Raw genomic sequence first — 27,821 nt, 5'->3', positions numbered from 1 at the left:
AATCCTAGAAACTTGTTTTCACAACATCACTTCCTTTAAACCATAAAAGCCATGAATTTTCCTCCCAGCACATTGTTCAGCGAGTTAACCCTTCATTGATCAGCAGTGTGCACAACGACAGATACACAACATCTCCCCAGAGAAACTCTATTTATAAAAGTGAAATGGGATGACCCTTTGAGAATGCAGGAAGCACGCACACTTCCATGTGATCAGACACACTGCTCTATTAATAACAGAGCTGGACGCTGGGCCCCTCAAACACACACACACACAAACACAAGGGCACTGGGGTTTTTGAAGGTGTGCAATGCCAGCGTCGGATCAATGCTGAAGTGTTTCGAAAGCAAAAATAACAACGAAAGGTAGGGAAAATGCTGCAGAGTTTGCAAGACTGTGGATATTTCTAATATGAGGGTTTTGTGTTTGGAAATGTTTTCCAATTTGGTTATTACTGTACCAAAGTCAACCAATTAGCCCTTCATGATTAAAAAAAAAGTCATACACAAGAGTTTAGCACACTAATAAAGTATTAAACTGTCTGTTAATACTAATAAAAATAATAGTTCTTGGCTTTTGCACAACAGTTATGATGCTCCTTGGAAACTATGCTTTCTTTAAATGAGGAAGAATTTAAATGAGAATTTTACTGTATGCAAAATGCATCTCCACGTGTGTTTGTATGAAAACGCCCCAAAAGCTAGATAAGATAAGATTTAATATTGTTGAAGGTTGTAAACCGTGATCTTCATTTTCTGGATTACCAGACATGTCTACAGTGTGTCATTTGTGAGGAATTGGACTATACAAAATATTTGTACAAGGCAGGTCACCTAAACACCATGCTGGCGTGTTTTATGGGAGTCTTGCGGTGCTGCTTCCTTTCATTGTCTTGTTTTAATCAACAAATCATCGTGCGCTGAGCTGTTGTGACTGCTGCTCTGGAGTCAGTTTACAGTTCAACCAGGAACTTTACAGGGCTTTGAAGACAGTTTTATTGTGTTTTGTCATAATTATACTTGGAGACAAACAGTTGTTTAGTACTTTGCCAAAACAATGTAACAAGGAAGATTCTGTATTTTTATAAAACTTTGTATTTTTATTGAATTTTTTTTCTTTTTAAAATATTTCCCAAGTGATGTTTAACAGAGCAAGGGATATTTTCACAATATTTCCTATTATAAATTTCTTCTGGAGAAAACATTTAGAAAGCTTTTAATTTGAATGGAATAATTTTTTTTATTTTTTATTTTATGTGAATACCGCTAAGACTAATATTATTAGCCTCTTTAAGAAATACTTGATTCAACTGGCTACCAATGACTTGCCTAATTAACCAAACTTGCTTAGTTAACTTAATTAACCTACATAAACCTTTAAATTGCACATTAAGCTGCATGTTAGTATCTTGCAAAACAAGCAGTTAAATATATGTACTGTCATCATGGCAAACACAAAACAAATGATTTATTAAACAAAATTATTAAAACTATTCTGTTATTGGTGCTAATTGCCTAGTGGTTAAGTGTGCTGACATATGGCTCCATGGTGCTCAAGGCGACCCGAGTTTGATTCTCGGCTCGAGGTCCATGTGCCGATCATTCCCCTCTCTCTCTGCTCCCAATGCTTCCTGTCTTTCCTCCACTGACCTATGTAATGAAGGTGAAAAACCAAAAAAAAAAAAAAAAAAACTTCTGTTTCAAAATGTGTTGAAAAAGGTTGTCAGTTAAACAACACATGGGAAATACTTGAAAAAATATAAACATTTCTAAAAAACAAAGAAAGAAAACTAATAATTATGTATTTTAAACATAGGGTAGTTTTATTAAAAACCTTATTAGTTAATTAATATTAAGAGAATCTTTCAAATAAGTTTTACAAATTTCATTTTGTAACCAAAAAATGACCACAACCATGAAAAAAATCCTGTATTGTTATTAGTTGCTGATAAAACTGACTTTACAACTGTACAGTTTGCTTTGCCTAAAAAGGTAATAGTATCTTTTTGTTAGAAATTCTGTTTAAATTATTTGAGGATTTCCTAAATTTATATTCTGCTGTTAATGATCCATGTTAATGGATTACAATTTACACATTTTAGGGTTAGGATGAGAGGATTTTAAGGGATTATCTATATAAACTCATGAAAATGATTTCCTAGAAAGTCTATATTGATTAGCTATGGATTCTATAATTCAAATTATAGAGTCATTAAGAACTGATACATTTATAAATTATTTAGCAATGATGTATTTGTGTGATTAAGTAAAACATTTAGAAGTACAAAAAGTTTTATATATGATGGGCTTTTCCACTAAAAACTGACTGTATGAATGCACAGTAGTCAACATTTAAAGTGGATAAGAATCTTTTATCAAAGTTGACCTAAAACTATTTAAACAATCTATTCGTGTTTTAAAACAATTTGGAGAAAAAAGTAACCACTTCAAATGTTGACTACTGTATATTAATTATTATTCATAACTCTTTTTTTTTTCAGATGTAATAAACCTTTTGTGCTCACTTGCAATGGATGACTTAGACCACAGTGTGCTGATAGCGGAGCAGGACTGGGACTGTTTTTGTACGGAGAGCGAGGAATGTTCTGTTGAGCAGGCCAAGCTTGCAGCCTTAGATGAGTCCGGCTTTAGTGACAGTGACGATGACAAAACCTCCATCCATGTGTCATCTCTTCCCATTACAAACAACCCTGACCAGCACTGCGAAAAAGATAAAAGCCTAAAACAGCATCAAATAGGAGATTGTCAAATCAAGCATCCATCTGAGAATTCAGAAAATCCTAATCCTGAAACAGAGCCACAGAATGCTGAGCAGATGAGCAATGCTGGAGCACATGAGCAGGAATGTCAAATCAAAGCTAATGAAGACAACACTCTGACTGAGAAGTTAAAAGAAAATGATGAGAATCAAGAAAATAGCGAGGATAAATCAAACCATGACACCACAGAGAGAGTTTCTGAAATGTCTCCAGCAAATTTAAATCATGGAAACAGTACGGATGGTATAGAAATGCAAACTGAGGTGACGGAGAGTTCAGCAGCCACCATAAAAGAGAAAGAACGCTGGTTTGTCACTGTAAACGACAGCCCAGTCCGTCTGAGAGTAAAGCGTTCAGATTCAGTTCAAAAAAAAAGAAGAAAAAAAAAACGTTGTAAAAACATGAGGCAGAACATCAGAGTAATGGAGGACTGCTCGTCCTTAAATAACAAAACAGAGGCAGACAGAGAAATTATTGAGAGGCAAACAACACAGGACACATTGGAACAAGAAAATGATTCTTCTGACTTACCCAATATTCATAACGTCCAAATCCAAGATAATTCGTCCACTGGATTATCTGAAGATGAAGAAGAAAAAGCAAGCTGTGCTCTTGATTTAAAACAGGAAAACATGACAGAAATTCCAAAAGCTAAATTAGAAAGAAATCCTGCCGACTCCCCAAATTCGCATTTAACACCCAAACAGCTGCCACAAATGATATTTAAAGATCTCAGTGGCTCTTTGCCACAGCATGGGGATCATGAAAGCACAGCACGAGATAAACTTGACGAATCCATAGAAGATAATAACTTTGAATGTCAACATACAGAAGATAATTTAAGCCACTTTAATAATGACACAGGAACAGAAAATCTCAGATTTATTCTGGGTACAGCTCCATCTTTAGATTCTCAACAAGAAAAATCAGAACAGCAAGAGCCCCCGGGACTTTTATCTTATAATGGAAAAGAATCATCTCAAGAGACGCAATCCTTTAAGAATCCAGGTCCAACTCCACCCATATTTGCCATTTCCTCCTTTTGGGATGAAATGGAAAAACTGACAATTAATGATATCTTGCAAATTAGAATAGCCAACAGCAGGTCCCTGCCAAAAGAGAACATCGTTCCAGAAGAAAGCAGCCATGTAGACGTCATCAACGCTCAGCTTTTAGAAAGGGATGAGGTAGAATCCAAAAATGAGAGTTTAGAAGATGGCCTGGTTGACGACATGGCAGATTCAGACTACTTCACACATCTGGATGACTCTAAACCAGACAGATCCAGCTGCGAATTTTCCACTTTCTCCGATTTTGATGAGGAGTTCATACAACTTCTTCATGCGAGTGCAAACCCTAGCCCTGATCTCCTTGAAAGCAAAGAACAAACGTTTCTTGAGTCTATGTTCGCCGTGGATTTGAAAGAAACTTTGCCAAGTGAATCAAATGAGATGGTGAGGATGTTTCCAGAAAGTAAACCTGTAGTATATCTGTATTCAGACACAGAGATGCAGGACTCTTTTCTAACAACTGAAGAAGACAACAACATGGATACTTTACTACTGGACCAATGTAGCGTGAGAAGATCAACGCCTTCACCAGTTTTATCAGTTTCTGATATTCTAGATGATCAGTGTCTGCTGTCTTTCTTTGAAATTGCAAACAGTGACACTGAACTGGAACAATACCAGGCTTGGATCCCACGTAGAAAGTCTTTGCTTTGTTTTTCACAAAATGTATCATTGGCTGAGACTTATGATGACTTCTTCTCAGATTTTGAGGTCGGCAATTTTCTCTTTCCTTCCTTGCAAGGTTCAAGAAAAAGTGAGAAATCAATGGTTCCTATCTATTCCTCTTCTCGTCCAGTTGTAAGAGACCTAGAACTTCCAGAAGTAGATGAGGTGATACATGAAAATGCTCCAATCAGAGTTATGAACCCTTCGGAAACATCAAACATGTGCTTTATCACTAGCCAGAGAAGTACCTGGAGAAACCTTTCTCTGAGACATACCAAACTTCTAATGGGAAGGACGTGGTGCAGGATGGCCACCTCTTGGAGTTTTCCTAAGTCAGCCAACATTGTCTGCAATTACGGAACAAAAACAACATTAAGTTCCTCTATAGCTCAGTCAAGTCATCCGGTTCTTCTAGAAAACCAGGCCCTCGGTCAAATGACAGAACATAAGACACATATTGGGGAAACTGTAGCATCAGCAGGTACATTTTTAACACATATTTGAAGATTAAATTGATTGAAGGGTTAGTTCACTCCAAAATAACTTTGTTTCATTCTCATATTGTTCTCCAAAACACTCAGTCTGTTTATCTTAACTTTAAAACCTTTGTAAAGAGACCCCAAAATGAATGTATATGTTTTAAGAGGCTTATTCAAAGTCTTCTCATAAGACACATTCGTTTACTAAGACAAACACATTTGATTTTGGCTTTTACATTTTAAACATATATAACAGAAGCTCAGCTATACCCAACCCAACTGATGCATACAAAGCCAGCAGACACACAATGTTATTAGATAGTAATATTAGGTTAGATTTAGGTTGCCAGCGTCTAAGGACAACGTTATTTTGACATCCAATAACAACATGAAATGATGCTGATATTTAGTTGATTTTAGGTTGTGTTGGAAAGTGGCCAAAATCCAATGTCGAGCCAACAACTAAAATCCAACGTCTGAAAGAAAGCGGGGGGTGGGGGTGGGGGGATGGGGGTTTAGGTGGTTCGAAAGACCCACCCTATACTGATAAAAGGTCCAGAATTTGTCACACACAGGAGCTCATTTTTCTTATTTTTAACTGCTGTGCCATCATAAATTTCCAATTGGAGAAGGCTTCCATTGAATGCAAACAATTATATTTTATGAGTCTAACATCCAGCTTTGCACGAAAACAAACAATATGACGAAAGTGGTCATCTTTCACTACGAGTAGACCAACTTTTATTCTAAATCTTGAACCTATACCAATTAAAATACCAATAAATTAATAATACAATAAATCAATAATAATTAAAAGGTTTAAAGCACCAAAAGCAGCCCATATTAAAGTTTATTTTAATACTAATTAGGCTATTTTTGTTATGAACTTTCAGAAGAGACTAGAAAAATTGTCAAGCTCTACATTATTAATATTGTTATGTTTTAATTTTTTACTATTCAAATGGCCAAATTCTAAGTGAGGAAAGTTGAATGTGGTGGCCAGTTTGTTATTTGCCGAACAAATGACAATAGGCTACAGTTTTTGTTTTTCATTTAAAACTTTAACAACCTTTTTCTAATGATATATGATAAATTTATATTTAAAAATAAGTTTTTTTTCATATTTTTTTATTTATGGTACCTCAAAATGTGATGTTATGACCATCTGAAAGGCTAATCTAGCTAAAAATAGTGCTTGAATATCACTAAAATGCTTTATTTAAAACTCATAATTCAATAGAAAATGAGGCAAACCAGGCTGGCTAGGAGCCTGTAGATGTCATATTGATAATTAGGCGTTGATATTTTGTTGTTTTTTTTGGTTGCTTTGGAAAATAACCAAAATGCACCGTCTATCCAATTTATGTTTCCTTTTCATTTCCAAAAGAAATGCAACATCAGACAATGTCCTGTGCCTGCTTTCTCAATGTCATTGGTTCTCCCACATCAAACAAGCACCGTTGACCTTGTTCATCTTTATTTCTATTTTACAGCATAGACAATAAAAAGCCATAACAATACTTTAGATTGTTGAACATTTCAGCATATCAGGCTGGCAGGAGATTAGTGTAGAATGCTGGTGTATAGCTAAATTCATTCATTCACTTCAGTTTAATAGAAATGCCACTGCAGAATGATCATCAACTGAGCTTCTATGACTGAATGTGTGAACACTGTTCACTAAACATCGAATGCTGTGAGAAACTTTATTAATTTGTTTATAATAAAGCAAACAAACCTCTTAAGGAGACTTTGATTAAACCTGATATGCATGCATTTTGGAAGTTGTTTATAGACATTTAATGGAGGGACACAAATTACTGAGAGATTTGGTTAAAGAAATGTATTTTAAAGGTGAACAAATAATGCATTCATAATGGACATAATGAAAAGGGGTGTTTTCATTTTGGGCTGAACTAACTCTTGATATGTGAAAAGGCCTAGTCTAATGATGGCAAATTCTGTTTACAGACAGAGATCGCTTCCTCTTTTCCTTAAAGCAGGCAGACATGTGCCTTGTTTGCATTGCTTTCGCATCTTGGGTACTAAAGTCAAGCAACCCACAATCTACAGACATGTGGAAAACAGGTAAGCCCGAAGTTTTGTAAGTAGTGTATTTCTGCAATGAGACACAATGATCAGTCTGTTCCATATTAAATTAGGCAATTTATTCAGATAATACGAGCACACAAAATTAACATGATCCTTTTTTCCCTCTGTTATTTCTCAGCTCTTCTGGCAAACGTGAGCGCGATCTCTGCCATCCAGTACTTGCGGCGATACGTAAAAGAAGGATGAACCATAAAAATCTAGTATTAGAGCTTTCTCACAAGGGGGCCAGTGTACAGGAAAGGGTTAATTTTGCACAAATTCACACCAAACACTTTAGTAAATACACATATTAGGTTGTATTCCATGTTTCCTAAAAGTCTAATATTTTCATGTAATATATTCATGTTACAAAATAGGTGTTCGGTCAATAAATAACTTATCAAAGGACAATTTCGTTAAAGAAAAGCATACAAAGCAAAGGAGGAAACATTTGTCTAGTTTTTCCCATACAAACGCTTGTTCAGTTAGAAGACATGTATTGCTTTAGATATGTTGATATGGACCAGAAGTGACCACTGGTAAGTTTTGCGTCAGTTATATTCAGGACTCAAGCTGTGCTATACATATTTATGTAATTCACAATGAAACTATTTTGCAGTGTACATATATAAAAAAACATTTTTACCGCTCAAGATGTATCTATTAAATGCAAAAGGAAAGGGAAAGAAAATCATGCGGCAAAAGCTTTTTTAAAAATCCATATAGTTTTTCAATGAAGAAACAGATTTGAGTACATTTGTAAAGAATATACATTTGCACATAAAATGTAGTTGGAAGTTAAGGAGGTATCAGAAAGTGCCAGAAGTATGACTGCTGCTAAGTGTCAAATGTTTCTATCACACGTAAACAGAGACTGATGTCAGTGTGATAGGGGAAATAGTATATGAAACAGCCTCAAAATATATATACACTAATGAATTAAGTACTGGAAAAATGTACTGATCAAACAATAACAAAAAAGATTTTGTATGACGTTAATGGATGTACTGAAGTGTAGGAAGAGTAAAAAATAATACAAGCTGTTTGTAATAGTCATGCATTTGTCACTGAAATGTAATTACAGTCAGACAACGCTGTGCATGTGAAGACAAATATACAGAAAGACATGAATAGTAAAAATGAGAATATATTCCTCATTTAAAATATCCATACGCTAGTACAAATGTTTAGTGTTAAATTGAAGGTAATAATGACTTTTTGGCAGTTTTGGGGAAAAAAGTGACCCATCAAAGCTCCACTATGAAAAGCGTTAACAGATAACACTCATGTCCGCTTGTACACATACAGTACAAAACAATGGCACTCCATTTCATGTTTCCTATTGTTAGTTTAACAATTGATAGTAGTGCACGACAATACACGTGTATTGCAGTAAACCATCACAAACTGACTCTTGTGTTTCTCTTGGATTTCATATTATTGTGAGAATGTTGTGCTCCTTCCCAACCAACCTGATTATGTAAAAGTAACAAGCCTGGTTGTTCAAATGGTTAAGTGCACAAATGTGCACTTTATTGCTATCTTCCTAAACTTCTGTCCCAATTAGAGATGACCCAGTAACTGACCTGCACACAATGTATCTCAGTGTAAACTCTGCAAACAGGTCCATCTGAACAGTTGTCTGCTGCATTGAATGATCACGGCAGTGAAGCGACTGTTCTGTAGAGCCGAACAAGGGCAAGATCAAAACTACAGTCAGGATGCTAACACTCTAGCTGCATTTGGTCTACGTTTCAAACGGTTAAAAAATTGAAATTACAGACAAAAATAAAGTGGATTTTATACTGATGAGCACTCTGAGGCATAGATGAAGAGGCTGTCAGAGAAAGGGAAGGATAGCGTATGTAAAGCATGCACTTTTTGCACACAAGTCATCTGAAATTTTTGTATCCAAATCTATCATTGCAACTTTTAACAGTTAATATATTATTTTAAACATATAGTATTTACAATCTTAAAACGAGTGTTTCAGTAAACTTTGAAACTAAACTGTGATAAACTCTGGATAATGGACAGCACTTCTCAAATACTTAGTAAATCTACTGTACTGTGCTTTCAGCACAATAACCACATTACATGGGAATATCATTTCTGACAGAAACCGTTTCTAAATAGTGTTCATGCAAGGAAAGCGAATTCAGTGAGCTCCAAAAGGCTACTTATTTCGTACAGCACAAAGGAGTCGGTCAAACGTTCATAAGTGCCAAAATGGGGATAAACCCACGCTGGGTTTTTCGGGAAACAAAAGGCTTGATACCCTGAACACTATAATCCACAGTGGAGAATTTGTTCATTTCAGGACTGCTTGTCTCCTTCTTTCTTCAGACGGCTGTCAAAAAGACAACAAAACATTTAGTCACTTAAGTATCCAAGTAAACAGGTAATACACATGACATATATACATACAGTTGAAGTCAGAATTAATCAACCCCCTTTGACCTTTTTTTGTCTTTTTTTAAATATTTCCCAAATAATGTTTAACAGAGCAAGGAAATTTTTACAGTATGTCTGATAATATTTTTTTCTTCTGGAGAAAGTCTTATTTGTTTTATTTCGGCTGGAATAAAATAAGTTTTTATTTTTTCTAAAAACATTTTAAGGTCAAAATTATTAGCCCCTTTAAACAATTTTTTTTCGATAGACTACAGAACAAACCATCATTATACAATGACTTGCCTAATTACCCTAACCTGCCTAGTTAACCTAATTAACCGTTAAGCCTTTAAATGTGACTTTAAGCTGTATCGAAGTGTCTTGAAAAATATATAGTCAAATATTATTTACTGTCATCATGCCAAGATAAAATAAATCAGTTATTAAAAATGAGTTATTAAAATTATTATGTTCAGAAATTTAAAAAAAAAAAAATTTCTCTCCATTAAACAGAATATAAATGGGGGGGGGCTAACAATTCTGACTTTGACTGTATACTGGTTGATTTCTCAATTAATTTTCCCTATTATTGATTAAGATGATATTATTTATGACAACACATCCGATATTAATTTAAAACCTTTAAATACTGTCTTCAATTCTCTGTGTAGGTTTGTTTTAAGATATCCAAGTAGAACCCATCATTGCATATTATATGTATCTCTTGGTTTGCTTAACCTAATTTCCGTAGACAATATATCATTAGTATTTGTTTCTTTTTATTTTAGTTTCCCTTCTTAATTAAAGAAGATTTTTGTTCCATTTACCTCCTTATATTCTCTTCAACATATGCAACAGAATTACTTTTTGTTCCAAGAAATACAACAGAAAGTGGCCATAGCAGGTCCTTTCAATACAAAGCTCCTTTTGACTGGAAGAATTTTCCTTCTTCTTTTAGATCAATTAAGACATTTCATCTTTTCAGGACTCATATATCTTCTTTTTTGCAAAAAACTTGTAAATGTTATTAATATTGGTTCCAATTTAAATGCTTATTAATTATTTCTACATCAAATTGTTTGTACATATGATTATGTTCTTGTTTGCTTGTTTGCTGGGTCAGTTGGCATTTCTGTGTGGAGTTTGCATGTTCTCCTCGTGTTTGTGTGGGTTTCCTCCAAAATCATGTGGTATAGATGAATTGGGTAAGCTAAAATGCCCGTTGTGTGTGTGTGAATGAGAGTGTGTGGATGTTTCCCAGTGATGGGTTGCAGCTGGAAGGGCATTCGCTGCGTAAAACATATGCTGGATAAGTTGACGGTTCATTCCGCTGTGGCGACCCCAGATTAATAACCTATTTGCCACATGAGTACTTAAGGATTTTTTTTTTTATTTGAACATGTTCTAAGCTGCATGACTTGTTAAATGAACATTTTAAAGGCTCATTTACAAGTCTCTTAAAGTTTTACTATTTTGTATTAATTTAGATGATCTCTGGGTCTGGCGAAAGCACTTTTAGCTTAGCTTAGCATAAATCATTGACTTATATTAGACCATTACCTTCACACTTTTATAAAAAGAGTTTAGATCATTTACTTAAAACTTGACTCTTCAGTGCTAAATGGTAAAGCTCAACTGTTTCACTCCAAAAAAGTTGAGTACTCCTTTAAAAGGTTGGAGTTTTATTAAAAAGTCCAATAAACTTTATATCTAAAAGACAACACAGTGGCATTGATCATTAATAGTTATGAAATAGCTTCAGTCTTAAGAGTTTTAAACCAAACAATATCTTCGATTCTATTACACATTTTTTACAGAAGTACTAATGTAAATGTATTATAACAGCTTAAAATGGTGCAAAAGTCGTCAGAAGCTGACAACAACTGATGGTCAAACACATATATGTCATTTAATAACTTGTTAAAATGATAAGAGGTTGCATTAAATTGCGTTAGTTTAGTTGTCTATTCAGCATAGTGGAGCTTAAGAAGAAAATTCTCTTAAATAAAATAAAGAGCTGCCCAAAAATGCTTGATTACACATGTAATCTAATGCCGTTGAGTTCACCTGTAATAGTCCTCTTGGCTGGGGAGAGGAGCGCTGTGTAAGTGTGCGTGTCCGTGTAGCCACTGCTGCTCCAGTGCCAGCCTCTGCAGCTCTGCTGACTGTGCCTGCATCGCCTGCAACTGATGCGCAGCTGACATCGGAGCCAGTGGGCCTGGTAACTCTCTGGGGAATGGTGCTCCTGTGAAAGAAACTTTACTCCAGTTACTCTTCTTTCAAATAGGTGTGAACAAACAGCTGAGATTTCCTTTCATGGAACTGTTACAGATGCTGGATGATATTGTGAGAAAACAGAACAACAGGTTGACTCAAAGTGTAACATTATATTTGTCTATTTGATGTCAAAACAATGAAGGTAAAACAAAAGCTAACCTTTTTAGGACTTCAAATTGAGGCTCAATTTATGAAGTAGAACTATTTTCTGTCTGTCTATTTTAGTAATGTGCTCACAATCAAGAAAACTTTACTGAATTTTTCACATCATACTGTATGTGATGCAATAATAATAATAAAAAAAAATGGTTTCAGCAACAAACATTTTTTTTCACATTCAATAACCAAAATTCTGAGCTCTATTTGAACGATCTAGGGGCAAAGTCTAAAGCACACGGTGCAAACGGATCCACTTTTGATATTTAAAAAAATTATAACAATACACTCTGCACCCTGCGCATGGTCTAACAGGGTTGTGCTTACTCTCTTAATGAGTTATGAGTGTGATTTAGGTATAACATGCATTAAAACAATCAGTCTCATCTCACATTCCCTTTAAGAGTCAGTTGCGTCGCACCATGGCACATTTGCTATTTAGTGTACATGGCAGACTTTGTAAGTGGATAAACTGAATGCTTCACTAGCAAGAAAACAGTTAAACAGACCATCTGCAGTACAAGGATAAAGACCATTTGGCCTCTTTACTTTCTCTTTATTTTACTTTTTCTCTTTACTTTACTCCTTTACTTTTGTGGAGTTAGGAAACGATGTTGTATGCACTCTACTGAACACAACCCTCAGCCTACTTATTCAAATTTGATTCAAAACTATTTCTAAATTAATTTCTTATTTTCAGCAAACGAATAAATAAATGATATCAACAAAGTGTGGTAAAAAAACTGAGTTATATTCAAACACACAACCTAATTTTATGCCACAAATGGTGATGTATAAGTCTCCAAAACCCGAAAGGTGGACAAATCAAAGTTTGTTTTTATTAAAACAAATAAAAACATGCATGTAATAAAAACTACTGCTAACAATAATAACATTATACAAATGCAAATTGTCATGAATATACTGAAAAAAGACCCCACAAATGAGGAAGGCATTGAGGTAGTGGTTTTTATATTTATGTAGAAAATAATTATTTTGTAATATTTTATATATATATATATATATTTATATATATATATATATATATATATATATATATATATATATATATATATATATATATATATATATATATGTGTGTGTGTGTGTGTGTGTATAAAGACATTGGTGTATTGCTGTACATCCTGTCTGTTTGGACATGCATATGTGCATAACTAACGTGCTCTGCGCTAGACTTTAGACCAGTTATCAGTTAGTCAATGGCGCAGTCTTTTTCTGTTTTTCAAATAGCAACGTGAAAACAATGCGCCTTAGCACACCTCCTTTATAGAACAGCACACTCACGAGTCCACAAAGTGGCGCAAATGGATTTGCTATTTAAACAACGTGGTGCAAAACTCTAAAAATTACTGTTATGCTGGTCTGAAAATAGCAACAAATCACGCCAAACACGTATTGTGCCGGGTGTATGATAGGGCCATCTGTGTTTATATTAATATTAAGCTTAAGATATATAAACTGATCAAAAGTGACAAAAATATAACATTACAGAATATTTCTATTTTGAAAGAAACTGTTCTTATATTATTTCTATATACAGTTGAAGTCAGAATTATTAGCCCCCCTGACTTATTCGCGTCCCTGTTTATTTTTTTCTCAAATTTCTGTTTAATGGAGGGAAGATTGTTTCAGCACATTTCTAAGCATAATAGTTTTTGAAACCTATTTCTAATAACTGATTTATTTTATCTTTGTCATGATGACAGTAAATAATATTTTACTTGATATTTTTCAAGACACTTCTATATCGTTTAAGGTGACAATTAAAGGCTTAACTAGGTTAATAAGGTGAACTAGGAAGGTTAGGGTAATTAGGCAAGTTATTGTATAATGATGGTTTGTTGTGTAGACTATCGAAAAAGAAATAGCTTAAAGGGGGCTAATAATTTTGTCCCAAAATTGGTTTTTAATAATTTAAAACTGCTTTTATTCTAGCCGAAATAAAACAAATAAGACTTTCTCTAAATATTATCTTTTTTTTTTCTTTTTTTTTTAATCATTTATTTCTTTAAATATTATCAGACATACTGTGGAAATTTCCTTGCTTTGTTAAAAATAATTTGGGAAATATTTAAAAAAGAAGAAAAAAAATCAAAAGGGGGCTAATAATTCTGACTTCAACTGTATCTATGAATACTGGAAAAAAATATAAATATTAATAATAACATGTGCTGAGAAAAAGCACTCAAGAGCACTGTCTCACTCAAGCTTGGCTATATGGATTAACTTGCTACTTTGTTAGTAAACTTTGAACATTTTTTTACATGAAAGAGTGAAATGGGAGTCTATTTGGTGACTCACCAAACAGAGGGTGGCGGAGCATTTCATGCTCGTGTGGTAACTCACTGAGTAGGGGGTTAGTGATGGCACCGGGAGGGTAAGGGAAACGTGCCAGTGGAGGGCCAGCAGCCAATGGGTCCACTAGGGGATGAGGCCCTTGGCCTGAAAGACAAATATGCCAACATTTTCATTTAAAAATTTTTATCTAGATAATTGCAGTTGATTAATTAAATAAAGTTCTCACCTTGGTTGAGAGGGTCCTGTTGGTGCAGATGAAGATGGGAGTGTATGTGTGAGTGTTGGTGGTGGTGCGGTGTGACATTGAGCATCTGAAGCCGTGCAACAGGGTCACCAGCAGCAACAGAGGCCATCCTTTCAGCATGGAGCCTTTCAGCTGTTAAACGCTCAGCATAGCTGATTTCTGGTCGAGGTGGAGCTGCTACATTGCGCTCCATGGCTGGGTGGAACTGGGCAAAATGGTGAGGTCCAGCCACATGAGCCAGTGGCAGGGCACCATGGCGGGCAAAGTGCTCCATAGGATTTGCTGATGGATGAAGTGGGTTCTCCAGCTCTGGCGGCTTCACCTCAAATCCGGGCTTCATTCTTTCCCTGATTTCTCGCTCTCGAAGCTCACGAAGTTCCCGCTCTCTGAGCGCTGGGTCTGCTGCGTAGAGCCCAGGCATGTGATAAGCAAGCAGGTGCTCACCTGGGCCTAATGGCATGAAGAAGGGATGGTTGCGGTTGGTGGGTGACATGACATGTGGCCGGGCGTACTCGCTGAGTGTGCGCAGAGCTGGAGTGTCAGGGCCAAGATAAGGAGGAACAGCAGCAACGGTGGTGGGTGGGGGAGGTTCAAATGATGGACGACCTGGCTGCACGTGGGCCGCAAGAAGGTGCTCACTTATGCGGCCATCGTGGGATGAGCTTGAAGCACGCTGTGTGGATAAAGGGGTCAATTATAATCTAGACAAGAATGGGCCCCAATACACTTGAATGTATTTCTCTTCATATTATAGTGTTTGGGGTTAGATTACGTCACATTACAGTTAAGGAGAATTTGTAAAGTCATATAAACTATTTCACAACATCACAAGGTAAAATAACAAGTTTTCTTTTAAGCAAACTGTCTTTTTTTCTCTTTTTTAATGAAACATGTTAAAGTAAACTTACAGAGGCTTTATCAGAGTCTCTCTCTCGCTCTCGCTCCCGCTCCCGCTCTCTTTCTCTCTCCCGCTCTCGCTCTCTTTCTCTTTCTCTCTCCCGTCCTTGTCGAGCACTCAGCTCTGCTTCTCTTCTGGACCGTTCGGCAGCTTCCTCTCGCTTTTTAGCCAGTTTTGAGGAGGTCAAGGGGGTGAAGTACAGGTCTGTGCGAGAGCAGGAGTTGTAGCCTCGGTTGAGGTGTTTGATGAATCTGCAATTGATAGACAAAATCAAATACTAATGTGCACTGTAATAATTATTGCAATAACATCTTGGTGAATTTGCATAGCATTTTAATTGTTTTCAAATGGTAATACAGAAAAATAATTAAAAAAACAAGTTCAATGTTATTAAAATTTAATTAAAGAAATGTTTTAGAACAAAAACTGAAATACGTGATCTCCATACCTTGCTGACTGACTTGCATGGCTGGGAATGTCCACAACTGTTGGTGCTGGAGAGGGACTCCTGCGAGGAGGAGGCGGACTATCACATTCCTCTTCCTCATCAACTGGCTCCTCTTTGATTATAGCCTGACCAACAGGAGTGCTTGCTGAGGAGGATGTGGAGGGCTGATGGGCTGGGACAGGGATGGGAGAAGTGTAAAGAGGGTATGAAGCAGTAGACTCAGGAGAAGGGCGATTCGGGGGCAGCGGTGGGTGAGAACTAGCTGCGACCTGAGGTGCAGCACTGCTGTGGCTTTTAACTTGCTGGCTCTGTGTCTGAGTTAGGACTGAAGGCGGAGCGGGGTTATTTTGTGGAATTACATGCAGTGGAGGAGGCTGGGAGGAAGGCAAATGCTGTGAGGGCAAGGAAGCGAGTGGCTTCAGAGCTGGAGGTGGAGGTAAATTAGGGTGGATCTGTAGGAAATGGGGTGGAGGTGCAGAAAGGTGAGGTGGCTGCTTGTGAGAAGGTGGAATTGGAGTGGTCGGAGGGGGCTTGATTTGGGATGTTGCTGTAGCAGGAAGAGGAGGAAAAGGACTCTCTCTTTGAAGGTGCAGTGGTCTGGAAGTGAATCCTTGTGGCTGATTGGCTCCAGATGAAGGATTTTGTAGCTGACCTGAATTGTGCTGATAATGGGCTGGCACAGGCAATGACTGCCCCTGTCCTGGACATTGCACCTGTTGAGATGAGGAGTTTGAGTAAGAGGTGGGAGCCTCGGGTGCCTTGGGGCCACTTCTGAAAGGGGATGGAGAGGGAACATCCAGGGTCATCTCCGCAGATGGTGCCTTCGATGTAACAGTAGTTGTAGCCGCTCCGGGCGAAGGTGCTGATGAAAATGTAGGCAGAGTGGGCTGAGGAGATGGAGGAGATTCAGATGGGGTGTGTGTTGTGGAGGCTGCAGCAGGCTGCTGGGGCTGGGCTTGTGTAATTGGGCCTGATGCAGGCGGTGGTGCTGGGGAGTCTGAATCACTTTCATTGGCTTGCAGAGGACTAGCTAGGCTCGGGGAGGAGCTGCGGTTGTCCTGATCAATGTCTTTAGTGTCACTGCTGCCATCCTCGTTGGCACTGCGGCTGTCAGAGCTTTCGCCTTCACCCTCACATTCTGATGGAGAATCAGGACCCTCCTAGGTTAAAGAAACGTTGGACAAAATGCACACATTATTACATTATATTACATTTTAATAGCTATGGTGGATATTATAATTGTAAATAAGTTTGTCAATAAAATGTAAAACAGAAATTCTACAAATATTAGATTTGGCATAAAGGATTTACCGTATATACACCATGGGTCAAAACAATAAATGTTTAATACAGCTTTATAGATTTTTCCTGTAGATTAGAATCTGTTACATTTACGTAATGTTTTAAAATATCAGAAACTTTAAACATGATTAATAAAGACACCCAGTAAAATATCATTTACGGTAAAGAAAGTTGATAAACCAAAATATTCTTTCAGGCATATTTAGAACAGGAATTAGTTGACGACATGTTCAGATTTAATAATCTCTCGTTTTACTGACTCTTAACACTTGTCAAGAACCTCTTTATAAACTTTAAAGGGCATTCCAGTACATTTTTTTGTGAACAATCCAACTGAACAAAAAAATGCCAAGTGGACGATGTTCAACGTAGTGATAGTATATTGTAAATCTCTACACAAAACTCCCAAAATCTAAAAGCCTTTAGTATATTTATTCATTCATTTTCCTTCGGCTTAGTCCCTTATTTATCAAGGGTCACCAAAGCAGAATGAACCACACACTATTTCAGCATGTTTTACGCAGCGGATGCCCTTCCAGCCACAACACGGTACTGGGAAACACCCATACACGCTCACAATCTTACACACACACACACACACACACACACACAAACACATACACTACGGCCAATGTAATTCATCAGATTCACCTATTCACTTGTCTTTGGGCTATGGGGAAAACCGGAAACCGGAGCACCGGAGCAACCGGAGCACCCAGAGGAAACCCATGCAAACACAGGGAGAATATGCAAACTCCAAACTGGTCCACCTGGGATTCTAACCAGTGATCTTCTACTGAAGTCATTCTGTATTCAGCTGTAAGGCAACCGTGCAGCTTCTCTAGTATATTATTTTTCTTTTCCTTCCTGAGGTGACATTCTTTTCTTTACAAGGCTCGATTTCCACACAAACAAGTCTGATTGCTCCGTAAAGTTTTAAATGCTTAGTTTTAATCTCATTAGCCACAAGATCTAAATAAAAATGTACAATTCTCCTTGCCTGATTCTTTGGTCGTTTCATGTTTTTCCTCTCCGGTTCGTCAGCATCTGGAGCAGCTGACTCTCTCTGTCTTTTCACACCCTTTACTACAGACGCCTCTACTTTCATCTTCTGCAGAAAAAAGAAAATAAAAAGAATCAATAAACAATTTTGCACTCTATGCAAACTATAAACTGAGCATTTTTGTTTTATAAATCACAGACCTTGTTGGTCTTGCCAGCAACTCCATTCTTCATATCTGAGCTGGACGCCCTGGTTGTCATTGTAGTGGAACTGGCTCTAGAGGACTGACCATTAGGCCGCACATCCTCAGATGGCGGAGAGAGGCCCCTCTCGGGACTCCCGGTTGGCCTGTTGCGTCCGCTTCGAAGAGATGACATCTATAGAAACATATGAAGACTAAATTAAGCATGCAACTCTTTATACATCACTGCACCAATATGCAAATTAGAATTACATGTGGGGGCACGCGGCTGCGGCGGGTCTTCATGCCATGCCTGCTTTCCTCTTCCTCTTCTTTGACGGGTTTGAAGAGATACGGTGGGTCTGCTGGTTTGGGAACGGGTGGCAGACGTCGATGTTTGCTGAAGTGAGTGTGGCAGCTAGAGCACAGCAAGACATTATCTCTTCCACCATGATGCCAGTCTTTGGAGTCTATGTGAATCACAAGGAAAACGATTAATAGAAAGTATATACTAAGTGTACCCAAACTTTTTCGTAAGAAGGGCCAAAAACCAAATATAATTGAGAGCCGTGGGCCGAGGATAAATATACCAAACTATTTTACATTAAAGTTGCCGTAATCTATTTAATAAAATTACAAAATAAACAGAAAACATTACTTTAACCACTTAAACTCTGCGGACCCGGTACTGGGTCCGTGACGTCATCAACATTCGCTTTCAGATTTAAAGAGCTAGCGTTGCACCAGACCCCCGTAAGTGGTGTCGTTTGAAAGTGTAGAATCTATATTTTATGCACATATGCATCACTTTGGTTTTCATTCTACTGTATAAAAGTTATTTACACTTAAATACACAGTATTTTGGATACCCGAGCTAGGTATTTTACATTGGTTCATTTTCATATTTTTTTATATGACACATGTAGAAGTTATAGCTCAAATGAAAGCTCTTGCCGGTGCTCATACAGTTCTAGCATTCTTTTTACTGAATTATATTCATATGCCAAACAGTTGTTGAATGAATTGTGGTGTTTCCATGGCGCAGAAATGTAAACAATACATTTATGATCAATAAGCAGCCCCAGATAGCACAGACAGCTGTCATCTCTTACTTTATGCTGTGCCCTTCAGGGCCATTCTCCGCTGTTTTTGAGGTGATGTGCATAAGTAATCCTTTTACATGTCTGATGTGGTCCAAACACAGTGAATTATGTTTGATCAAACAAAAGAATAGTGAAATATGAAAACAATGATCGGTCCCTGTGGCTTGTACAGCACCTCTAATCAGTTGGAATGCAATAACTTTTGCATAGATTATGGTAGAGACATTTTTCTTTATTCCTATGATTACAGACATGTGCAGGAACCACCAAAATTAATTACAGCACGCTAGACCACGCAGAACCTAAAATGGTAAACTTTCAAATTTGAGTTTATTAAAAAATACAAAAAGCGCCTCTTTTTATGTGTTTATTATAACACAGACAACATATACAGTTATTTTAAACACTTTCAATAGTGTTTTACGAAAATTCAAAGGGTTTTCTTTAAAATGATACCAAATTTTTGCATTTACACCTCTGCATGTGGATTTGAAAAGCTTTTAAATTTGGGTAGGCAAAATCCTGTTTAACTGGTTAAATTGTATTATCTAATGCAGTAAAACTTTTTCAATGATAACTTGTTGCAATAAATCATAAACAATCATATTTATAAGAGTGGAGTTCAATGCTGAATACACTAGTCAAGCAGAATCTGCTTTTGTCTTGCTAACAAAAGTCTATGCATTATTGGGTGACAGTATGTACATTTAAACTAAATCTGATTAATTTACACCATTTAATTGAAACATTGCATTTCAGTTAGCTTTTAACAATAAAACAAATAAACTGTTACTGAAAATTTGAATTATTAATCTCGAAAGGATTCCCATTATTCTCCCTCTCTTCTCAGGTGGGATTTGGCCCGTGGGCCCTAGTTTGGGTATCTCTGGTATATACGACTGAAAGTTAAAGTCAAAGCTAATTCAAAAGATGTTTATGAAAGAAACCTCTAATGCTCACCAAGGCTGCATCTATTTTTTTCAAAATACTAATACTGGTAATACTGGTTTATAATAACAGCTTAAAATTCTTGTAAAATAACATTAATCCATTTATTTTGGATTTCTCAAATCTCAGTGTCACATGATCCTTGAGAAATCATTCAGTATACTGGTCACTTTTACTCATGAAAACATTTCAGTTCATGTTAAAAACACTTCTGCAGCTTAATGTTTTGTGGAAATCACAACTCTTTGATCAAGATAATCTTTTTTAAGATAATCTTTTTTAAAATCTTTTTACATTTTCATCACTTAATGCATCCTTAATGCATTAATTTACATGTTTAAGTGATCTGACTGACTCCAAACTTTTGAACATTAGTTCAACTCTGCACTAAAAAATCAATATGATAATAATGTAGGGCAGTGTGTAGAATCACATCCATTGGGAATTGGTTGGATTTTGAAAAAACTGGGACAAACATTTTTAAACATATATTATGGAGATTAGGGTCAATTTTGATCTCATACTGACTTATAGAAATGCAAACGTATAAGGCTGAATCCAATGTAGGATTACTGTTCAAGTGCATGTGATGTTTTTGGACACGATGAACAAATTATGAAGTACAGTATTCTCAAAACCCAGCACTGGAGAATAGTAAAATAAACTTACTAGTGGATAGACAGTGACTGCAAGCTTGACGTTTGCCACCCTGCTCACTATCCTCACTGTCCAGATCATCTTCACTGGCCGAACTGAGCTCCACTATAGGCATAAAAGTATCATCGAAAAATATTAATTCTTCAGAAGTTATATCCTTGAAATTAAAACTGTATTACATTTGCTATTATGTTCATCTGTTATGTCATGTCAGTCGTGTTTATGCAATAAATGAGCAGGCATATGGTGCATACTAGTGTCACACTCACGGGAAGAAGTGCGAGATGTTGCATTGGCTGCAGCTGTTGCATTGCGAGTTTTCACTTTGCGAGATACTGGCTGTCTTCTTTGCTGACGGTGAGGTCGCGCCGCCACAGCTTCTGGAGTTTTCTTCCAGTAGTAGTAAAATGTGATCAGCTCACCCTAAGAGGATGAATTCAAAATGATAAGGCTAAAAATTGACACATATTTATGAATAGATTTGAAATAGCAGATTTCCATACCGTTTTCTTACTAGGCAGTAGATCCTTACGAATCTTGAAGAAGTTTTTGCCGTACTGTCTGAGTCCTTTGATAAACCGTTTCTGTAATTAAATGTTGGAAAAAAGGATTCTTAAGTAAGTTCTTCTAGAAAATTTACATAACTCCAGAATTACTTCACAAATTTAATCCAAACATTCCTGATCAATGCATAAAATGAGCAATATCACACGAGTAGCAGTGAGATATGGATTTATATCTGCACTAGTGGGAGGCGTGTGTTGGCACAAGGCCACAGGCCGAGTGCCTAAGTGTCCCACCAGTGATGATATACAGCCATATTGCACTGCTACAAGTGTCGTGTTTATACAACAGTTTGACGGCATAATAATGTATATAAAAAAGAAAATCAAAACCAAGGAGTCTAAAAACCCTTTTATATGAGGAACTACTTTCTTCCACCATTCATTTACATCTGCAGCTGACGTCAAAACAGCAGAAGCCGTTACTAATTTACCAGCATCATTTTAGAGCTTAGTATTTGAATGATTCTCTAGCGTAATGTCTAAAATGATGACAAAACAGGTGATTTTGCTGATATTTTAAGATTATAAGGCTGAAGGACATGAAATGCCATCAGTCTACTGCGATTTCCCCACTATTTCTCTGTCTGCAATAAGGAAAAACGCTAGACACATGTGGTCATTTCTTAATAAATAAACTCCATAGATGCAATCTAAGCAACTAAATTCTTGCCTAAAATAGCCTCAATACAGAAGGGTGAGGAGGCTTCATGAATTCTGATATTGCAAAATATCACACGGCTATCAGCCAATCAGATTCGAAAACCAGACAGAACTGTTGTATAAAATGAAATAAAGGGATATGAACTCTATATCACTGTTTATGGAAATGGCTTTTGGTTGAACGTTTTTGGGAGAAAATTCTACATTTTTTATCCATGGCAGTGGCGCAGTAGGTAGTGCTGTCGCCTCACAGCAAGAAGGTCGCTGGGTCGCTGGTTTGAACCTCAGCTCAGTTGGCATTTCTGTGTGGAGTTTGCATGTTCTCCCTGCCTTCGCATGGGTTTCCTCCGGGTGCTCCGGTTTCCCCCACAGTCCAAAGTGTATGAGTGTGTGTGTGAATGTTTCCCAGAGATGGGTTGCTGCTGGAAGGGCATCCGCTGCGTAAAAACTTGCTGGATAAGTTGGCGGTTCATTCCTCTGTGGCGACCCCGGATTAATAAAGGGACTAAGCCGACAAGAAAATGAATGAATGAATGAATGGTATTAAAACATGGTTAGCGCTGTCACCTCACAGCAAGAAGGTCACTGGTTCGAGTCACAGCTGGGTCAGTTTGCATTTCTGTGTGGAGTTTCCATGTTCTTCCCATGTTCGCGTATATTGTGTCATTATTATTATTTTTGTATTTTTTTTTCTATTTTATTATTATTATTGTTTAGTATGTTTGGTACTGATTTCTGTAGTACATGTTAAATGCTCCTAAAATCAATAAAGAGAGTGTTTTAAAAAAATCTTATCCTGGCCAGATTGTAGGGGTAAATAATGTTATGACAGAGGAACCCCCCCCCCCATCAGATATAATCACTTTCTCACCACTTCATCTTCAGACCAGGATTTCTCAATAAGCTTTGGAACAGGTTTCTTCACCAGGCACTGAAGTGCTTTGGCTGCATCATATTGGCTTTCATGAAGCTGTGTGCAAAAACAAAAGAGGAACGTTACATTAGCTAAGGTAAGAAGTCATTTACTATCTGCAAATCATAAATCATCCTTCATAAATAGTTTTAAAGAACTTACTGTATGTTGTCATTGCCTTCAGTTACAAAGGATCATAAATTGCAATCTTTACTTAAATGATACGTACAATCTTAGCTTGAAATACTAAAGCCAGTGGAATTAATAATTCAGTGGATTTAATCCCTTAAATTATTGAAAGCAAACGTAATAAACTGACCGTATTTAAAGCATTTAAAGTGGTATCATCTCGTGAAGCTGCAAGACAACCATCTTCTGTTGAACCTCCATCACACATCCCTGCAAAAGCTGCCATGCTCCTGTTTTTTAACACAGAAAAATAGTCATGTTGAATCATACACCATCAAAAGACACTTCAGTTCCCCTTTTAGATAATACCCTTAAGTGATTAAGATAAATGTAAAACGGTGAACAGGAACTGGCATCCGGCCAAGCAGACATTACCTGGCAGCCCGCAGATACATGAGAAGGTCACAGTCATTGACCCCAGGTGCCCAAACCAGATCCTCATTTTCTGTGACCGACTCTGTACCGTGAGCAGGAGGCGGCTGTAATTCTGGGAGCTTGGCCTGCATACAATATATTAGAGCATGACAATATAACAATGATAAATAACATTTCATTTAAAGGTACAGTTCATGCAAATATGAAAATGTGCTGTTAATTTAATCACTCTCATGTGATTTTTTCTCCTTCAGTAGAACATAGGACTGCACGATATTGAAAAAATCTGATATTGCGATATTTTATTTGTCTGCGATAAATATTGCTTTATGAAAAGATGGTTTAAACAGCTCTATCAGAATTCTAACAGTCTATCAGTATTCAGGTACAAAAATTGAATAATCAAGATGCAAAAAATGCTTTTCATCCTTTGCTTTGTCCTGTTTCTAATCCAAATACCTAAATATTCTTAGATAGTTTTCACCTTCAGAAAAAAATTTATATTTCTTTCCCTTAAAACAAGCTAAATTATCTGCTGATGTATGATGTAATATAATCTAGGTTTTGCTTTGAAATATAGATATTTGGACTAGAAACAAGACAAAAATTCAAAGTAAGAAATACTTTTTTGTTGTTGAATAAATCATATTAATTCTGTATGAATAATGAAAAATAATAAATGTTAAACATCATCATTTTTCATTTTTTCTAAACTCTCTTAAAATGCTCAGTCACAGGCTTTAAAAACACATGCAAACTCTACAAATCACATGCGTTCTGTGGCTCCTGGTCAGTTATATTTCAGACTCAACATTGCCTATCTTGCAATGTGACTATTGCAGATGAGCACATTGCGATATCGATGCTGAAACGATACATCATGCAGCCCTAGTAGGACATGTTAAAAAAACGTAACCAAAACTATTGTAATGAATGTCCAGTTTCTTGTACAGACTGATAGTTTCACATCATAAGACCTCAGAGTATCATCAGCAGCCACATATTAACTTTGCTTTGCCTGCATTTGTTTATTTGTTTATTTGTTTTGACTGTGCCGGTAGTTTTTGAAATGGATTTTATAAATCAATAAACACTTCTGTTTCAGCAAGATCTAAAAAATAAAAACTTCTTTAATGTCCTACTAAAGAAAAAAGTCTCCTAAATCTTGGATTTGACCAGCCGTTTTGAATGTTATCTCTCGATAGAATGGGCGTTATCAGTGGTTATCAGTTGAAAGAAATGGGCCAGTAGGGGTCTTCTGAGCATACTGGTAGGCTTAGAAGGCTGTTATCATCCATCCACATGGTTAATCAGCTATAGATCACATACTGCTGCAGCCGTAAGTGAACAAGAATTATTCATATCATTTATTAAATGTCCAATTAATTGTATTTTTTAAACGTCCACCTCTAAACCCAACTGTCACAGTAATGTAAACACAGATCTAGATCTGGAGTCTTCTCTATTAGTATAGCTGATTAACCATGTGGATGGATGATAGCAGCCCTGTGAGCCTACCAGTAGGCGCAAAAGGCCCCTACTGGCCTATATCTATCATCTGATAACGCCCATTCAATCGAGTGATAATTCAAAGCGTGTGACAATGAATAAATGATAAATAATATTTGGGTGAATTATTCCTTTTAGACAAATGCACTCAGTTAAGAAACTTTGTTTACATTTATTTTCTATGATTTGTCACATTTGTAGCATTAGGGTTGGATTTTTAGTATAGATAGGTTTGTTTACAAAGTGCTGACAGTTCTGAACCTGAGGTACAGTTTTACTTAATAACACACTGCATGCCATATATGTACAGATTACAGATTGTAATCATATTACCTGATGACTTGGTCCAACTCGAATCTCTCCTTGTGTGCTATTCAGCTGCCTAAATAACATAATACTGGTTATTAGTTCAGAAGAACTTACAGTCTGTAGCCTACCCCATAAGTAAATAATAATAATAGTAATAATAATAACAACAATAATAATAAATCCACATGCAAAAACAATTCACAAATGTAACATTTTATTCAATTTAACAGAACAAATACTAAGTGTAAAACTTGTTTCATATCAGGTGAGTGTTTAATGTCTTTCCACCCTTTTAAATCGCATCCTTTCAGTGTTAATCATAAATCGTGATTTGCCAATCAGCACTCGCGATGATCAATCCAAATCCCGCCTACACAGCAAAATCGCCCAATCAATGTCCGGCTGCTCCGTTCCCTCCAAAGGTTATATAAACGGGGGCTTGGACGTCCAGTTCGTGTATTTACACATAAATCATTACACTATCTGCGTGCACAATCCATTACAGAGCAAATCCAAATCAGTACTTATGCTATGTGATATGCACTAACACCACTCGCTGTCCAGACAAATTTTCCGCGAAAGAAGATAGCGTGCTAAAAACAATCTGCCGAACAAATATTTACAGAACAAACGGAACCAAAGTAATTCGCAATTGAACCTGCATTACACATACTCAACATTCAGCACCAAACATCTGCCCCATTTTATCTCGACGACGGGCTCTCGTAGCTGGCCTTTGCGTGTGTGTCTGTGTATGTGTGTGTGTGTATGTGTGTGTGGCCGAGCGAGACGAGCTGTCAAGTTCAAAATCATCTCGGTTTGCACTAGAATGCAAAAGTATCCGCGGCGTCTCCAGAAGCACAAGCGCGAGCAAAAGCGAAAATGTGTAATAAGAGAAAGCAACAAACCTTCGCGGACTGAACAAGTCGTCCATGGCAGAGGCTGTTTCGCTAGTGTTTACAGTTTGTTTGCGGCGGCGGCTCCAAACTATGCTTTCCTCTATTTCATACTACTCAAAATGGAGGCTGCGCGGAGTATTTTTTCCTGAGCGCAGGCGATGACCTCAGTGTTCACGCACAGCCTACTGAGATCCCCTTCAACAAGCATAACTGAGCATGTGCCGCTGCAGCCAGCGCTAATGGGATCATCTCCGTGTCCGCTGTCTATGGAGATCAGCTTCAGGGAGATGTGTTTGGCCGTCCTCCCGAGTCAATATTCACACAAGAACATGGACGTACGTCTCGGTGCATTTCACCAGCCCAGTCTTGATGGTGGCATTCCTGTGCATGTTTGATTCGTTTTTATTTGAATGCACCGGGCATGAAGAGTGGAGAAGAATAATAACAATCTGGTCGGTGTGTGGGTTGTGGGATATAAATACAGAGCGTGTAGATTTAAAGGACAGCCACTGAAGAGACTGTGGATTTATTTCGGCTCAGTGGAATTAGGCTATAGACGCTTTTAATGCAGCGCTGTCTGCTTTAATGACTCCATACATCTCTACCGTTTCATGAGAGAAACGTCAATCAAAATGTCAATATGCAGAATGTTTTATATAGTAAATTAATAACAATATTAATACCAATTTATTATAAGTGATAACAGTATCACTACTACTAGTTATAACATTATTAAATTAAAAGTACTTTGCATTAATAACACTCATGATAATGACAGTAATACAATAATTTTAGTCAGCAGCACATTTTATTTAAAATAACAGTTATTGTTATTAGTACTTAAAGATTAATATTGTTGTAGTTGCTACTATTAAATTGAAAGCATCTTTAATTCTAGTAATTATAATAATGGTATTTTCAATAATACGTATTGATTAGATGTATATTTATTTTCTGTAATTATTATTATTATTAGTAGTAGTAGTAGTAGTAATATAGAATATTACAAGTATTATTTGAAAAAATGTATTCATTCATTTATTCCTTCAGCTTAGTCCTTTTATTCATTAGGATTCGACACAGCGGAATGAACCGTCAACTTATCCAGCATATGTTTTACACAGCCGATGCCCTTCCAGGCACGATCCAGTACTGGTAAACTTCTATACACTCTCATTCAGACTCAAACACTACGGCCAATTGAGTTTATTAAATTCACCTATAACGCATGTCTTTGGACTGTGGCGGAAATCGAAGCACCCAAAGGAAACCCACATGAACATAGGGAGAACATGCAAACTCCACACAGAAATGCCAACTGACCCAGCTAGGACTCTAACCAGCAACCTTCTTGCTGTGAGGTGACAATGCTAACTACTGTGCCAC

At 36.9% G+C, this 27,821-nt stretch overlaps 2 protein-coding genes and 1 long non-coding RNA gene across 4 annotated transcripts; 2 read left to right on the top strand and 1 right to left on the bottom strand.

Moving 5' to 3' along the window:
* The first annotated feature begins 290 nt into the window (after positions 1-290).
* On the top strand, positions 291-8,496 carry perm1b (PPARGC1 and ESRR induced regulator, muscle 1b). Its single transcript, NM_001135136.1, is given in 4 exon segments — positions 291-365; positions 2,501-4,996; positions 6,966-7,082; positions 7,225-8,496. Coding segments are annotated over 3 exon segments (2,652 nt in total). The 5' UTR covers positions 291-365; positions 2,501-2,529; the 3' UTR covers positions 7,293-8,496.
* rereb (arginine-glutamic acid dipeptide (RE) repeats b) lies at positions 7,141-26,556 on the bottom strand. 2 transcript variants are annotated; one of them, XM_087257709.1, is made up of 17 exons: positions 26,445-26,556; positions 25,561-25,609; positions 23,719-23,843; positions 23,474-23,573; positions 23,113-23,211; positions 21,519-21,599; positions 21,285-21,438; positions 21,028-21,120; positions 18,581-18,777; positions 18,327-18,503; positions 18,124-18,234; positions 15,822-16,981; positions 15,384-15,624; positions 14,458-15,148; positions 14,235-14,375; positions 11,547-11,724; positions 7,141-9,435 (listed from the first exon to the last, which is right to left on the bottom strand). In XM_087257709.1, the coding sequence occupies exons 1-17, from the start codon at positions 26,468-26,470 to the stop codon at positions 9,402-9,404; spliced, it is 3,657 nt and encodes a 1,218-aa protein (XP_087113835.1). In that variant the 5' UTR covers positions 26,471-26,556; the 3' UTR covers positions 7,141-9,401. The 2 variants fall into 2 exon arrangements, with proteins under 2 accessions (XP_087113835.1, XP_087113836.1); XM_087257710.1 differs by having other exon boundaries at positions 14,280-14,375.
* Positions 22,957-26,555, top strand: LOC147836441 (uncharacterized). The gene is made up of 2 exons (XR_015493992.1): positions 22,957-25,023; positions 25,848-26,555. It is a non-coding gene; the product is annotated as an uncharacterized LOC147836441 (long non-coding RNA).
* Positions 26,557-27,821: the final 1,265 nt, after the last annotated feature.

This window comes from Danio rerio, chromosome 6 (genome assembly GCF_052040795.2).
Source record: "Danio rerio strain M-AB ecotype USA chromosome 6, GRCz13ab, whole genome shotgun sequence".
NCBI lineage: Eukaryota > Metazoa > Chordata > Actinopteri > Cypriniformes > Danionidae > Danio > Danio rerio.
Note: the sequence above shows the minus strand (reverse complement) of the source record. Positions and strands in the feature narration are given on the sequence as shown.